At 39.9% G+C, this 17,228-nt stretch overlaps 1 protein-coding gene across 2 annotated transcripts in view; it reads right to left on the bottom strand.

The window, feature by feature from the left end:
• MS3_00003251 (uncharacterized protein) overlaps positions 1 to 9,703 on the bottom strand; it is a 43,024-nt gene extending 33,321 nt beyond the window's left edge. Inside the window, exons 1-6 of one of the 2 annotated variants that reach the window (XM_051210994.1) lie at positions 9,411 to 9,703; positions 9,172 to 9,374; positions 8,968 to 9,133; positions 7,817 to 7,846; positions 7,633 to 7,774; positions 5,207 to 5,333 (exon numbers count right to left, since the gene is read on the bottom strand). In XM_051210994.1, coding sequence (XP_051071021.1) covers positions 5,207 to 5,333; positions 7,633 to 7,728 — 223 coding nt within the window. In that variant the 5' untranslated portion in view covers positions 7,729 to 7,774; positions 7,817 to 7,846; positions 8,968 to 9,133; positions 9,172 to 9,374; positions 9,411 to 9,703. The remainder of the gene's footprint in view (positions 1 to 5,206; positions 5,334 to 7,632; positions 7,775 to 7,816; positions 7,847 to 8,967; positions 9,134 to 9,171; positions 9,375 to 9,410) is intronic. The other variant, XM_051210993.1, reaches the window with a different exon arrangement.
• Positions 9,704 to 17,228: the final 7,525 nt, after the last annotated feature.

Raw genomic sequence — 17,228 nt, 5'->3', positions numbered from 1 at the left:
AGTGGTAGATGTAGTAAGATTATAAGCTGTAATCAGAAAAATTAGGGTTTGAAGATGTTATTCAAGGACTATAATCCAGTGAAATAAATTTGGAAAGAGAAAAAAGGACATGAAGAATTCAGAAGATTTGGATTTGGGAGACCACAAAGAGTGGATAAACATGCACCATTGCAAACGATTTTGAGCCATGTTATTCAAGGTCTCTAACCATCGGTTGCTTTCATCTCGCGGTCCCCAACCAGGTAGTCTACACATACCAAAATGGCTCAGTCCACTTATCAGTGACTTCATGGATTTGTGCCATGTTTTGGTCTGGCCGCCCCTAGCTTTCTTCCAACCTACTCCTATACCATTGAACATCGCACGTCGAGGCAGTCGGTCGTTGGGCATACGTAACACATGTCCCAGCCATCTCAACTGATGAAGTTTCACTACTTCATCAATTGATTTGCCATTCTTACCTAGTACCCGTTTCCTAACAACTGTGTTACTTACTCGATGGTCCCATGATATACGAGCAATGTTTCGAAGACACCTATGACCAAATACTAGTAACCTACGAATATCCTCTACTCTTACTGGCCATGTTTCACTACCATAAAGTAGGACGGAACGAACTGCTATGCAGTAAACACGTCCTTTGGTTGATAGACGGATATCTCGCCTACGCCATAAATGACGCAAGTTGGCAAAAGCTAGTCGAGTCTTCTGTATCTGTGCTGAGATTTCGTCACACACCAGACCACAAGGGCTGATGAGACTTCCAAGATAAGTGAAGCGGTCGACACGCTCAATTACTTCACTCCCTATCACTAGTTCGGGTGTCGATGTAACCCAATCCTGAGGCAACATTTTGCATTTCGAGGGAGAGAATCGCATCCCGAACATGCTTGCATTGTTGTTTAGAGTGGTCAGAAGACTCTGCATTTTGTCAGCGTCTTCACCAAATAAAACTATGTCATCAGCATATTCTAAGTCAACAAGTGAACCTCCCGGTAGAAGTTCAACCCCTGGAAATCTAGACGAGGAAAGTGTTATCTCTAAAAGTACGTCAATGACAAAGTTGAACAAGAATGGGGAGAGTGGACAGCCCTGACGAACACCATTTGAGGTAATCAATTCTGATGACAGTTCGCCATAAGCTCTCACTCTACCAGTTGTGTTCGAGTAGAGAGCCTTTATAAGGTTAATGTACTTCTTTGGTACTCTTTTCAGTGACAAACACTCAATGGAGAGAGAACAACTATGGGGAGCAACTGGAAAGGGATAAGAGGTAATCACTTCAACATGTCGTGAGGTTCTGGGCCACAAAAAGCACCATCACAAGGAATGGGTCACTGCTGACCCATTGGATAACATCCAAAAAAGGAGGAACAAGAAGGCAGCAACCAATACCGAACAAAAGCAAAGAAATCTAAGGCACCAGCTGAATACACAGAAGCAAACAAGCAGGTGAAGAGGAGCATCTGAACCGACAAACGTAAATATGTGGAGGATTTAGCAATGACGGAGGAAAAGGCTGCAAGTGAAGGAAACATGAGACAATTGTATGACACAACAAAGAAACTCGCCGGAAATTAGCGTAAAAAAGAACGACCAGTTAAAAGTAGGGAAGGAAAGGTAATCACCAACATTGAAGAACAACGAAATAGGTGGGTAGAACACTTCAAAGAACTCTTGAATCGATCAGCCCTACTGAACCCACCCAACATCGAAGCAGCACCCACGGACCTTCTAATCAATGTTGGACGAGACAACATTCCAGCAGAGGCACTGAAACCAGATGTAACAGTTAACTGCAAAGATACTCCACATTCGCTTCGTCAAGATTCGGGATGAATAACAAGTACCAACAGACTGGAATGAAGGAAACCTGATACCAAAGAAAGGCGAGCTCAGCAAGTGTGATAACTACAGGGGCATCACTCTTCTCTCAATACCAGGAAAAGTCTTCAACAGGGTATTGCTAAACAGAATGAAGGACTGCGTAGACGCCCAACTTCGTGACCAACAGGCAGGATTCCATAAGGATAGATCATGTACAGACCAAATCGCAACTCTACGGACCATTGTGGGACAATCAATTGAATTGAATTCATTAACTTCATTGACTACGAGAAAATATTTGATAGCGTTGGCAGGGCAACACTATGGAAGCTTCTTCGATACTACGGCGTGTCTCAGAAGATAGTCAATATTATACAGGATTCCTATGATGGATTAAACTGCAAAATCGTGCATAGAGGACAGTTGACAAAGTCGTTCGAAGTGAAGACCGGTGTTAGGCAAGGTTGCTTACTCTCACCCTTTCTCTTGCTCCTGGTGATCGACTGGATCATGAAGACGTCAACATCTGAAGGGAAACACGGGATACAATGGACATCTAGGATGCAGTTGGACGATCTAGACTTCGCAGATGATCTGGCCCTTCTATCCCAAACGCAACAACAGATGCAGGAGAAGACGACCAGTGTGGCAGCAGCCTCAGAAGCAGTAGGTCTCAATATACACAAAAGGAAAAGCAGGATTCTCCCATACAACACAGCATGCACCAACCCAATCACAACTGACGGAGAAGATCTGGAAGATGTAAAAACCTTTACATATTTGGGCAGCATCATTGATGAACAGGGTGGATCTGATGCAGATGTGAAGGCGCGGATCGGCAAAGCAAGAGCAGCATATTTACAACTGAGGAACATCTGGAACTCAAAGCAACTGTCAACCAACACCAAGGTCAGGATTTTCAATACAAATGTCAAGACAGTTCTACTGTATGGGGCGGAAACCTTGAGAACCACGAAAGCGACCATCCAGAAGATACAGGTGTTTATTAACAGTTGTCTACGCAAAATACTTCGGATCCGTTGGCCAGACACTATCAGCAACAACCTACTATGGGAGAGAACAAACCAGATCCCAGTGGAGTAAGAAAGCAGGAAGAAGCGCTGGAAGTGGATAGGACACACATTGAGGAAAGCATCCAACTGCGTCACAAGGCAAGCCCTCCCATGAAATCCTCAAGGCTAAAAGAGGAGAGAAAGACTAAAGAACACATTACGTCGAGAAATGGAGACAGACGTGAGAAAAATGAACAAAAATTGGATAGGACGGGGACGGAAGGCCCAGGAGAGAGTGAGTTGGAGAATGCTGGTCAGCGGCCTATGCTCAATGGGGAGTAACAGACGTAAGTCTTGATAGCGACTTTTCTACGTCCAGTGGGGTGCAAGCAAATGTTTGATCTTATTAGCGCATGATCATGGTCTAAAAATGTATTCCAGAACGAGCAGCAGTCTCCTACTGAGACTCTCCAACGACGACGTGGCAATATGGTCTATTTCAGTCCTTATGCTTAAAGTTAGTGCTTGTTGGAAATAAACGATCATCAGGGCACAGTTGCAGCAGACGGACAACATTATTTGTTGGCTGAACAGAAGTACCAAAATGTCAACCTAAATGTTTTTCTGTTTGCTTTAAGCTACCTACTTGGGCATTAAAGTCACGTTCTACGAGTATTATGACCACATTAAGATCCTGTATGCATTTCGGAGACACCGCATACACTAATTGTACGAAATTCTAGGATCTTAGTCGAGAAGGCCTGCTGGCTGATTTGACATAGGGTACATACGTCGAAGGCTCCAATGGTTAGTTTGGAGCGAGGTTTCAGTTGGCCTGGGACAATATTTTGTGCACTAGGATCGTTGGCCATGGTGATACTTGAGTAAGAAGTTCAGAGTTGATAGTCGAGATAGGAGGAATAATAAGAATTGAAGATGGAGATTGGTTATGAATACAGTGATCTTGAGTGTTCTTAGGGGTATGAGGGCAGTTACCACTTCCCGGTTGCCCACACCCTGGAAGGGTTCTTCTAGCAGTACTTGAAAAGGAATTAAGGATAGAGTTGGTCTTAGAGACCTGTGAGCGTGACCGCAGTGCCTAAAGGACAAATGCTTAAGACCAGTCACACACGACCTTTCAGTGGGTAATTTTTGTGTTAGCTCCGTAATTGTTGAAACCTTACATTAATAAACGCAACTATTATGCATATCTACAGAATACTTTACGGCTAAGGTGACGAAAGTAAACAAAATGAATCACCGTGCTTAATAATGAGATTAATAGGACACCAAGCAGAGGAATTTTTTTAAAAAGCCGTAGAATTTACTGATAACAGCAGCCATCTATGTAAAAAACAAGCAAATGGGTGTATAAGTAGGTGATGCATAGAAAACACTATTTCTAGACATCCCGTCACCCCATTACCACTAGCCCTCAAACCGCACTTCACATTTTCTGGTCCATATATAAATGATTGATAGCTCGAATGCTCCTCTAGGCGAGACAAGATCACGACAATAATATTTGATTTTCTTTTGAAAAAATACTTTGTAGAAATCGTTACGGGGAGAAGATAAAGTCAACGGTATTACAAAAGGAAAAGTCATAATGCAAATTTGAATCAAAAAGTACGGTGTTATTCAAAAGAGGTATCAACACTAATAATTTGAGAGTATGCTTCAAACAAAAACCCAGGACCATATACTGCTGCAATTCCACAGACTAGTATTTGAACATGAATTGCGACCAGAATTACATGATAACTATGACCTTTCTAGGGATTAGTGTTTGACTTACTTTTGGGGTCAAGCCCTAGAGCACTTTGAAAGGTCAACAGATGACAATAAAGGTTATTTTGACACAAAAATATTGTGTTCTCGGAGTGTTTCTTAAACTCAAAAACAAAATGAAAGGAACTAATTAACCTCTTGGAACACATAACGATGTAAACAAAGAACAGGTTAAATTGGGGTAAAATATCATAGTGTACGAAGTGTTGAGAAATACTATGACCAACACTGAGTTATGTCATCTAATGTTAAAAGCCCCCCCCCCTCCTCAAAGAAATAAACAACGTAAAATGTGTGGTAACAAACTGCAAGAGAAATAGAGGTTAAAAGGGAAAAGTGAATATCAAAGAACACACCCATGTAGAAAGTAGAATCGAAATACTCAACAATTTTTACAAATGTTGTAAACTGAAATGAAAAACTACCAAGAATTTAGTAGAAATAAGTATTGAAAGATTTGAAGTGTGCAATAGTCGGTTGCATTTCTGGGTAAAACTTAACTTTGAGAACTATCAAGTACTTAATATATGGGTTTATTATTTTTTATTATTAGACAGAAATACAAAAAGACTCACCTGTTTGCCATAACAGATGTATCCATACACATGAACTACCAAGCAGGTAGATCAATGTAGTAGGTACAAGGAAGTAACAAAGCAAATCAGCCATGATTGCAGTGAATGTAAAGAACAGAGCAAATGCCTAGAATGTATAAAAATGATGATTTTTGATTATAAAAACCTAAATTAAGAACGAAGTCTTCAAGAAATTACCATTATTAGTAATGCAGCCAGTTTCTATTACATTTTTCGATTTTTAGCTGTGTTTAGCGAGTACTAAAAACCCTTGTTAACTTGGAACTTACACTCCACTAGTCAATTTTCTGAAGCTTACTCATCATAATCTGAACAAAATTTATCAAATGAACATTTGAGGGTCCCATGATTTACGAAATATGTACCTTAGCTGGAGACCTCATATTGATTAGTTCCTGTCAGCTTCTGAAAAATATGCACTATACTATAAATATACACCATAAAAGTTTATTGAAAAAGTGGTATTTTAAAATATCCACTTGAAGCTCCGTATATGGCATAATGATCAAGTAGGCTATCATCTCTTGTGTATCTGCCTATAAAGCAAATCAGAAGTCATTGTTTTGATGAAAATATCAAAACGATCAGCAACTTTTTATTTCAAAACATAACAAACTATAGTTTTTCTTAAGATCTAGTTTAGAGTGGCCTTCACGAAGCCTACATAAAGTACCCCCCAACGACGTGGAACAGTCGAGGATGGAGAGAGTCAGCTCTCCCTCTCGAAATGCTCTCACATGACTACGCATACACAGCCACTATCAAGAAAGTCCTGCTCATCGCCTTCTCGCGACAGGGGTGTTGTCTACGAAACTGAGAGGATGAAAAGCGAATTTCCAGCGCTTTAACCGGGATGGTGTACACAGAGGGTCCACCTATGGATGTTGGAAAACCTGATTCCAAACCAGTGGAGCACATGGGCTCCAGTATCCTGAGGAAAAATGGCGTACGAACCCATATTTTGTCGCCAGCTACTATGGGACTGCATCTCCTTACGTTGCTCCATTGCCTTAAGGATTAGATCTGTAGGTCAAAGGATTGGGGAATGACCCCCCAAGAAAACCACCTGCTTCGGTTTGGGCACCCTGGTAGTATTCCAGCCCCCACGCGTATCGAATGACTCGTGTGGCGCATACGTATTTGGTGCCTCCTCGTACTAATGTTTATGTTTGGATAAATAAATACATACATAAAGTACCCTGTAGTTAGTGATTGTAAATCATGTGTGCCTACTAATTGGACTAACAGAAGCGAATAGCTCTGCAAACTTCATATAATTATATCTTAAAATGACAAGTAATGTGATGAATCCCACAACTCCCTGAATAGATTTAATTCAAGTAGCCACATCCTTTGCCTTGATACAGATAACTTTTAAAAAATCTTGCTTAAGAAAAATAGTTTTGTTGGGAACGGTATATAAATACTCGCCATCCACTTCAAGATCACATTAGCAATCATACAGAAGTAGGGAGTGTTTTGCCGGTGGTTAGTGGAACCAGTTGAAACTCCTCACAAATGCCTGGATCAACACATCTTAAATTTCACTATTTTTAAAACGAGGGTACCTACGAAAGTTGATTCGATAAACAGATCATATAGTCAATTTGGTCTCATATCGGGGAAACACAGACAAAGATTAGTGAGAAAAACTAAATTACTCGAAAACTACGGCTCCATTTCGGGGATGTACATAGTTTAGTATGAACCTGCACATGTTACTGAAAATATAGGGGTTGGATTAGACCGTCACATTTGTAGGTGACTTGTTTATTATCCAAAGGTTTGTTCACCGAACGAAAAAGGACGTAAATCTGTGATCGGTGGGAGAAAAACGATAAAAGGGAGCAATAGTAACATTGCAGTGATAATTGTTATTGATTATCTATGAGTTGGCAAAATGATGCGAAGCTAACAAACAACAGGATTTATGAACACAAAATTGGTTTGTACTTGTTTTCCTGAAGTAATTAGTTTACGAGATATTTAAAAATGCAGCCTATAATCTCTATACAAAAATTGGTGCAGGGAAACTTAGTCATCCCCCCTGAATTTGCAAACCAATCCATACAATGTACAATAATGGGATTTATTCGTTACGCAAATGACAGTTAATATTTACAAGACGAATCTTGAACGTTTTAGAGAAGAGATCCTTAAATAAATTGCCTCGAAGTTCTATATGTACTCTACATAAGAGACTGAGAAATATAAACCCTAAATATATGGCTTTTGATTGACGTCAAACTCGACAATTAAAATACGGCATACCAGTGTTTCCACGTTACGAAAATTAGTTTCTAGTACTTGACTAGTGCATGAACAGCTCTTGAAATAAATTTACACAGTTGGGTTGAAAAATATTGGAAATTAATAAATGACTCGGACCAAATTAGAATGCTTACCAGACCCTGATATCTGAATGAATCATTAACTGTTCGTACCATTAGCCAACAAGACCAAATAAATTCAAAACGAAGATCCGTAAAAAAGTCCAGCATTATTATGCTTGCCCAAGCCAACAGAAGTTTAAAATAGGTTCCAAATCTAAAATTTCGGGAATCACGTTTACTATTACAGTACTCTTACTACACAGCACTACGATTTAAGTTATGGATTCTGATTTAAAGAAACAAAAAAATATTCAGCCCAACAGTAATACAATACGCTCTATTCATGAGCAGAAAAACAGTAAGCGGTTTCCTTAAAACTATAAAAGTAACAAAACCCAAACTCGAAGACTTCTGCTAATTAGGTACGCATTTTCACTAAATTAAATGTTTTGTATATTCAAATGGAAAATATTCAGTAACGTCTGAATTCACGATATCAAAAGCAACATAGTTGTTCTTAGAACTGCGGTTTAGGAGTTAAGGTGTTGGTATTCTTGAAGCAAACAGTTTACAAGCAGCATTGATCTTAAATGCGATATACCAGAAGTGATTAACATCATGACACCATATGCATAATGCATGGAACTGTCTTAGTACCTAGTAAGACCATTCACGGAACCTGTTTAACGATAATCAATGAACGAAAGACAGAAACACCACACATTTGAATCATGACATATCAACTTTGTATTGATTATCGAGTAAACTTGTGTTTCATAAATAATAACTCTTTCGGATATTATGGTTTCCATTCCGTACTTAACATGACATTCATTATAACTTGTTAAACAAGTATACTTTATGACCGACTTTGATAAAGGATGAAGATAATGGTTAGCTATCCAACCCAACTAAGAACAGCAACAAAGACAAGTGCTAGAGTCGATGGACACGCCAGAAATACCCAAATAGCATGGTGAGTTTATAATCATTCGAAGCGGGAATACGATATTTATCTTCAGAGGTATATTTGGAAATCTTACAGGAGAATGTACTGGAATTTCTAGACAGAAACTAAATAACCTGTTTTTCACAACTTTAAAGCAGCAGTTATTCATACAACAGTTACTCGCGATTGGTGTTCACATGAGTAACGGCTATACTCAAAAAAAGCATTCTTCTCTATTACATAATGAGCTTTGATGAACGTGTTCGACTGCTGAGTTTTGATTGAAAATCCATGAAATGAGAGACCTCATTGAGTAGTCCACGCCACAAGACGTAAAAATTGCTTAATCCATATAGGTAACACACAGCTGAAGCTATAAACACACTGAGAACTGGTAAACGATTGCCAGACGAATATATCCGTTGATTAGCTTTTAGCTCTAAAGGGTAATAACGTACCTCACTCACGGCAAACTATACGACAGTGAATGAATTTCAGCTACAAGCTTCTACAATAAGCAATACAAGTATTTTAGTTAATGACACCTGACCATATATATTGACTTTGACGGAGGCTCTTCCCAGCCATTAATAACATTAGAACTCCAGGATTCACTTTGATTGGCTTAATCATGAGTTTTTTTTATCTGATTTCTTACGTACATCGCCTCCCCCCTTGAATTAGAAAAAGGACTAACGAACGATTCGAAGCCCAGAACAAACGCATCAGATATTTGTCTCTTAGAAGGTAGTGGATTTAGCGACGCTTTAGGGATTCACTAAATTATCGGTACTCATTAAAATCATCTACAACTTGAACAAGTTCAGATCTGACACAACTTCAGAGGAGTACTCTGAAGCTAGTGCTACAGAATAGAAAAACGGATTACATGTTTTCTTACAGATCCCTCGAATTGGTCGAACTTAAATCCCTTTAGTTTCTGGAACAGATCATGCAACTTTCTGGGCTCTTCTAACCAGTACTTAATAATTTGGAACTAATATTTGCATCCGAGTCTACCAGCTTTAAGACTTTGAAAACTTACATAAAATGAAGCGATTCGTTCGATTTGTTTCTGCGATTGTTTCTTTTTATTCTTCCATGTTCATAATTCCGTCTTCGAATATACATTACTTGAGTCCAGACACATTTGACCAATTCTGACGGATTTTGAACCCCGCGCTTATTTGTAATGGCTCTCTGAAAGCTATTCAACCATCATGTTGAGACTTTTGGAGATGAGTAATGAACACCGTCTCATTTTCCAATCGTCTTATAACAAATTCTGCAAACAGCTTAATTAGACGTTCGCATTCGATTGACAGATGAGCTGGATATGTTGGTAATTGAACCACGGGACATGTAACATAAATAAAATAACCCATTGTGTCGCTGAATATCAAGAAGAGAGTTCAACGAGTAAAGTTATTGTTTCGACGAAATCAGTTACTTAAGCTTTACATCCGTATTTATAGTTATATGGAAAGTGCATGTGACGGTTTGTCATAAGAAATACATGTCTTTACCAACTTGGTGGATGAAGATTCACTACTTTATTAATCAACTTGCCATCTTTATCCGCAACCTCGGGATTGTCTACTTGGCGGTACCAAAATCTTTCAAAGATACCTATGACCAAATGCCAGTAACATACGGATATCCTCTATCCATAATGGTTAAGTTTCACACAAACAAAGTGGGACAGAGTGAACTGCTGAGCAATAAACTCGTCCTTTGGCTGGTAGACAAAGATCTCACCTACGCCACAAGTGACGCCAGTTGGCAAAAACCAATCGAGCCCTATAAATACATAACGAGATTTCATCATACACCAAGCCATTAGGACTGATATGACTCCCAAGACAATTGAAGCGATCGATATGTTTAACTACTTCACTTTCCATAAATAATGCAGGCGCTGGTGTAGACCAGTCCTAAAGCAACATTTTGGATTTGAACAGAAAAACACATCCGAAATATACTTGGATTGCTGCTTAAGGTCAGGAGACCTCGGAATTTTTCAGTATCTTTATGAAACGGAACTATGCCATCTCAGTATCCCAAGTCAACAAATGAATCTCTTTGTAGATCAACTCCCGAAAAGTCAGACGATAAGAGCATTATCGCTAAAAGGTTGTCTATGACGAAGTAAAATAAAAATATCGAAAGTGGATAGCCCCGAATAAAACCGCTTGAGATTGACAATTCCATATGTGCTGACTAGATTAGTAGTATTATTATTTGAAAACATAAACATTGGTACAAGGGGGCACCAAATACATACTCGCCAAACAATAACAGTGAGGTTGTGAAGCGATAGAGAATGTAGAGCGCATATAGTAAAAGAAGAACAACGAACGGAAACTAGTGTGTAAGAATGAAATTATTATTATAATGGGAGAAACAGTTCGGTTAAGATACAACCACAGAGAATGCTTTCAATTAAAGAAGTTACGTTCACCAACATAAAGAAAGAAAAAAACTGCAGCAGGATCGCCACTGGCTTCTATTCTGAACCATATTTAATAAAGTCTCTAGCCGCTGTGTTGCACCATCTTTAGGACCCCAACCAAAGAGTCGTGAAGGACTAACAGGCGCCAATCCTGTATACTTCCTTCATACCACGACACCATGTCATACACTGGCCACCTATCCGCTTTTTCCAACCAGTCCCACCGTCGGCGAATGATGCACGACGTGGAATTCTCTGGGACGACATTCGTAGAACATGTCCAAGCCACCGAAGTGACACCAAATGGATGGTTGACACTGTGCTCGAACACACGATGCCGAACCCCTGCATTACTAACATGGTATGCAACTGGATGTCAGCAATCCTTCGGAGACAACGATGATCAAACACAGAGAGTCGTCTAACATCCTCAACTCGGAGAGGCCAGGTTTCACAAGCATAGAACAAAACCGCTCTCACCGACGCGTTGTAGATCCGACGTTTACATCACGAAGACGCCAAAGATGGCCCAGATTGGTATAGGCCGCTCTGGCTTTCACTATACGCCTGCGCTAGCACTTACCCAGTTATTCAGATACGTGAACTTCTCGACTACTTCTATCCGCTCACTAACCAGGGTGAGTGCAGGTTCAGGGTCTTGCCAGTCTTGTAGAAGTACTTTGCACTTCGAAGGTGCAAACAACATACCATACTTACTGGCACTGATTGTCAACTGATTAAGTGTGGATTGCATGGCTTGGACATTATCGCACAGTGACACAATACCATCCGCATACTCAAGGTCGAGAAGTCTTTCTCCAGGCAATAGATCCACACCACCATTACTTACATCCGTCAGAGCTGTTTTCAGAATGTCATCGATGGCAAAGTTGAAGAGGAATGGTGAGATTGGGCAACCCTGCCTAACCCCACTGCTTGAATGGGACAATGGAGGAAGGTGGTTGTATGCCCTCACTCTACCTAAGGTGTTTGTATATAGGGCCTTTAGGATGTTAATGAACTTCTAAGGCACACTCTTCTTCAATAGACAACCGCAGAGAACAGTCCTGTCTAACGAATCGAAGGCAGCCCTGATGTCAAGAAACACTACGATTGTTAGTCTTTGATAAATATGACGGTGTTCCAACATTTGGCGGAGGGTGGAGATATAATCAATACATCCTCGACCAGAACGAAACCCAGCCTGCTCCTCGTGAGTCAATTTTTCTCGGGTTTTGAACAACCTACGAAGTATGACGGAAGCCAATAGCTTGGACGCAATAGAAAGTAGACTTATCCCCGATAGTTATTACAGGAACAACGTGAACCCGTTTTAAAGATAGGGACAACTATCGACTCATTCCATGACGTTGGAAAACTCCCAGACCTTTGTAAACAACGTTGTCATTTCCTTGACCAGAAAGTCACCACCATCTTTAAAAGGAGCAGAAGGTAAGTCATCTAGTTTCGGTGATTTGTAGTGCTTCAAGAGTTGGAGTTCCTTGCGGACTTCCGCCTCATTCGGTGGATCATTCGTCACCGGCCATGGAGGGCAGGACAGTCTGACCGATGTTGCCGGAGCAGCAGGCCAGTTGAACTGCCCTTCGAAGAATTCTGCACATCGTCCAAGACGTCGATGAATGTTGGTGATTGGCATCTCGTCATCCTCGCAGATTGTTTCGCTCACACCAGACGTTTTGCGAGTGCCCCGGTGACTTCAAAGAGCTCCTAGCAGCTACCATGTGCAACTGCTGTTTTCAACTCATCAACACCCTCTGACCATCAGGCTTCTCGGTCCTTACAAAATGTTTGTCCAATGTCATTAAGTGACAGTTGTCTTTTGTGGTCAAACTCACGGTCACTCGAAGTAAAAAGACAGGATTCGATGAGTTGTGAGGATTCAGAAGAAACCCAGTACTTGTAAGTGTGTCGCTTATGAAGACGAATTTGTCGGTCACTGAAAAGTAAATGAAGATTTGCGCGAACATGGGCAAGATAAGAGTTCAGATAGGTACTCTAAATGGAGTTTCCGTCTTGTACACAATCACGTCTGCGGTAGCTGATCGCGATGTGATCAATCTGAGTCCAGGTTTGCGACGCAGAGGGAGGACGTCACGTGGTACATAAGCGATGTTTTACGAGCAGCCAGATTTTTGATGCATGTTTCCATGATAAATATGAATAGTAGTGTATTGTTTCTTATCGCCGCTACTTTTTCGCTTTTGATACCCACTACTGCTCACGATCATTGAGTAGGTTTTTTATTGCCCTATGTTTAGGCTACATCCGCTACTCATCATGTTCCGATGAGTTTCTGAGCATCTATCAGTTCAGAAAACGCCGCTGAAACCCACTGATTTTTTTAACCTTTTGGTTCAAGTTACCGCTAGATAACACTGGTGTTTGTATTCCACGCCGAGCCACCTCGCATTGGATATCAATTTCATGGTTGACTAACTCCTTCTTTAGTCGTTACTGAGATACATTCTTCACTTTTTCACCATTAAATGGAAATCTAAGGAGTTCTGTTTCCGTGTTTATTAAGATTCAGACAAATACGTGCTCGCGCATTAAATCGTGATCTGAGTTTAAACATATGTTCCAGAATGAGTGACAGTCTTTAATCGACCCTCTTCACCGATGACTGATGGAAATATGGTTTGAGTTCATCGTTAAGTCGATTGAAGGGGTCGCCATGTCAGACGATGTTTTCCCTTATGCTTAAAGTTACTGCTCCCTAAAAATAAACGGTTATACGAGCATAGTTGCAGCAGTCTTTTAGGTGGGCCGCGGTGTTGTAAGGTCCATCAAAGTACCTTTCGGTTTTATTTATACTATTTACTTGCGCATCAAAATCACTTATTTCTATTACTGTATACGGGCATTTAGCCTTTTGAAAGTTGCACGTTTCCTATAAAATTCATCGTTTGCTTCAACCAAATAAAAAGAATTGGGAGCACAGGCAAAAGCAACGGTGTGTATCCACATCTTTCTGAATTTGTATTATCCAGTCTGGTCGGACAGCGCACGAGTCATTGTCTATAAAAATCCACTACAAGAGACCCTATCTTATTTTTTAACCGAATGCAATACCTACACCAACGAGACCATGGGAAGTAGCAGTGGGGACTGTAAATACACAGAAGATGAATAGCATTGGCCTTTTTATTTGAATGAGTGACTGCACTTGAATCCATCATGGACGTTTCGGATACGCCACATACATCGATGGCTAGTAATACAATAGCTGTCGAACGCACCTTCTGGGGAAGAACAGTTAACCGATGATAAAGTTAATCCTTGATCGCATCTGGGCTGCAATCTATCGGACCTCTAGACGTAATGTGGTGTGCAACGTTGTTGTTTACAGCTGAAAGCTCCGGTCGCGTTTTGTACATTTCTGGGTAATTTTTGAGTATCGTTTGAAAGTATAGGTCGGTTGTATGTTTGACTATGGCTGGAGATAACATACACTCAGAAAGTTGTTCTGATGCTGTCCAGTAAGTACATAAAGAGCTTATAAAACAGGGATATATTAAGAAAGCTTTTTATAAAGTACCTCATAACTTCCTAATCGACAGACCTCAGTCATTTGGAATTACAAACCCACTATTGCGATGGATCAAGAACAAATAACCGAGATTAAATCTACAACATCTACACCTCGACCAATATACAGTGGTATTGTGCAGGGTGGTGTCTTGGGTTCAGTGCTTTTTACAGTCTACATCAAAAACATATGCGGGTCCTTTAACATAGGTAAGACATACCTTTTACGTTGATGACTTAAAAGTCATCTGTAAAACTCACATTTGCGTTGTACGAAGTAATATGTAAACAATCCTAAATAAACTCGACAATGCAGACAACTGGAGGTTGGTTCTCCTTAATTTTTTGCCTGAAGTAGACAGGTAAATCAAATAAAATTGGTCGCTCATCGACGCTTACCACTACTCTTAAGAGTTCTCAAGATCCGTACAATCACCCACCCACTTCACTGGTCTTTCATCTGTAGAGCTCGTAACCCATCAACTGGCTAGGATAGCACAAAATAAGATCAGCACCAAGTTAATATGAGTTCCTTCTTGTCTGTTCTTCATCAGCTTTTTACTCTCCTGCACACTCATTTGTCATCAATTTTATTTCATTACTCGTTGTCTTACCTACATCTGACATATTCCTAAACTTTTCCGTCTACTTCGGTAACAGATCTATCCTGCATTGTGCCCTTCTTAATACCTATATTTTGATTGGCAACCCATATTTTATGCCATAGTCAATTAAAGTATTGCATCAATACCTGACCCATAGTCTATAATTTGTAACTGATTGATAAGCTTACAAAATCTTACTTATAGAAATTGTGCCTTTCAACAGTATGTGAAACACAAAATATCGTGTGGGGTATAATATTTATCCGAAAATAAGCTTAACATCACAAAAGGAGGGGGTGGAGGTACTGACCAGCATGCATCAATGGTGAGAGCGATGACTTCAATCCACTCATATTTGTAAGGCAAAACATTTTATTCGTATCAGGCTCTTTATAATTCCGAACAAGTCAATCAATCTGTGATATTGAGGTTGTTCCACTACGCTCACCACTGAGACTCAAGTTTCCAATTTTTGGTTGGATTGACAATTCTACTAAGACAACCTATGACATTTACACTAGAACTGTGCTGCTGGCATCAGATGAAAATAATCAGACAATAAAAGATATAGTTATTACTTTTCTTAACACTCTCTTGATGTATTTTCCGTTCTAATAAACAGCCTTCCTTACTACGGGTTCGACTTCCCTTCGATTATTAGAACCTACTTCACCTTATTAAATATCATAACCTATTGTACTTTATTCCTTAACTCTCTTACCTGGATGCTCCAATCACATTTCACTCTGGCAACAAGGGCTAGTATGAGTTTAATCTACTAATTTACCATACATCTGTCTGCTCCACTGAAAAATGTTAAGCATTGTTTAGCAATTATATTCAAGTGCCTTGCTGCTCCTATGTTTCTCTTTTTTCAGAATCTTGCTCTGAGCGCACAGCTATGAACATTCTGATGCCTGAAACAAGCTTGTCGTACGCGTTCTCTCAGGGTCATAGTTCACACCAAGCGCTCTACAAATCTACATTATGACAACTATAAACTTAAAACGTTGTGTCAAATGAATACTTAGCACGATCAGAATTCTAACCCAGTTATGACGAGCTTGGATCCAGTGTGTGAGATGGATGCGATACCACTTTGGAAAATATTTCAAAGGCTCCACTCGGTGTAATACTAAAGCATAAGACTAATCAATAAAGCACCAAGACCTCTGCAGGAATGTACTGTCATTTAACTTTATTGACTTTGTCTATTTAACGATCCTAAGTGGGAAGCATACTATATTCAATTTTATATTGTAATTTGCAGATCATGCCTGTCAAAATGGCGTGTACATGCCCTGGCAGAAATGTATTATTATTGTGTGAGTACCAAAAGAGCAGCTAACATAGCTTCGGGTCACCATCTGGTGGTTGCCAAGATGAAAATGAAGCTAAAGAAACAGTGTATTATTGGTAAAACAGAATTAAAAGGTTCAATACAGCCTTCTTACGAGATACGAAGGAACTCAACGAGTTCAAGATAACTCTCAGCAACAGATTCCAAGAGTTACAAGGTCTACCGAAACAAGAAGCAACCATCATTTAGGACATTCGGAAGGGGATCAAAGAAGCACTAACTTCAACGTGCTGATAGATTCTAGGCTGAAAGGAGGGTCATCATAAAAAATGAATCTCTGTGGAAACCCTAGACAAAATTCAAGAAAGGAGGAACAAGAAGACAGATATTAACGACAGCCGAACGCGAGCAGAGGAAGCCAAGTACACAGGATTAAACAAACAAATGATGAGGAACATTAAAGCTCACAATTAGAAATACGTGGAAAAGCTAGCAACGACAGCGGAAAACGCCTCAAGAGAACAAAATATGAAACAACTATATGACGTTAATATGGACGTATACCCATGATTTACTGAACGATTTTCTAGAACCAACTAACCAGTTCCGCATATTCATGAGACGCTCCAGAAAATATTTACTTGATAAAACTCGTAATTGTTTTTGCCTTCAACTTCTTTCGTCAAGAAATTTAGCGAAAATCCCAAAAGATATACAATGATAATATAAGCTACTTGTTTACTAACTGGAACATTTGATCAGTGTCAATGTGAACCCTGATTATTTAACTTATTCTGTTCTGTCATCTTAGCA

This window comes from Schistosoma haematobium, chromosome ZW (assembly GCF_000699445.3).
Source record: "Schistosoma haematobium chromosome ZW, whole genome shotgun sequence".
NCBI classification, from domain to species: Eukaryota; Metazoa; Platyhelminthes; class Trematoda; order Strigeidida; family Schistosomatidae; genus Schistosoma; species Schistosoma haematobium.
The sequence above is the reverse complement of the archived record's forward strand: the minus strand, read 5'-3'. Positions and strand labels throughout refer to the sequence as shown.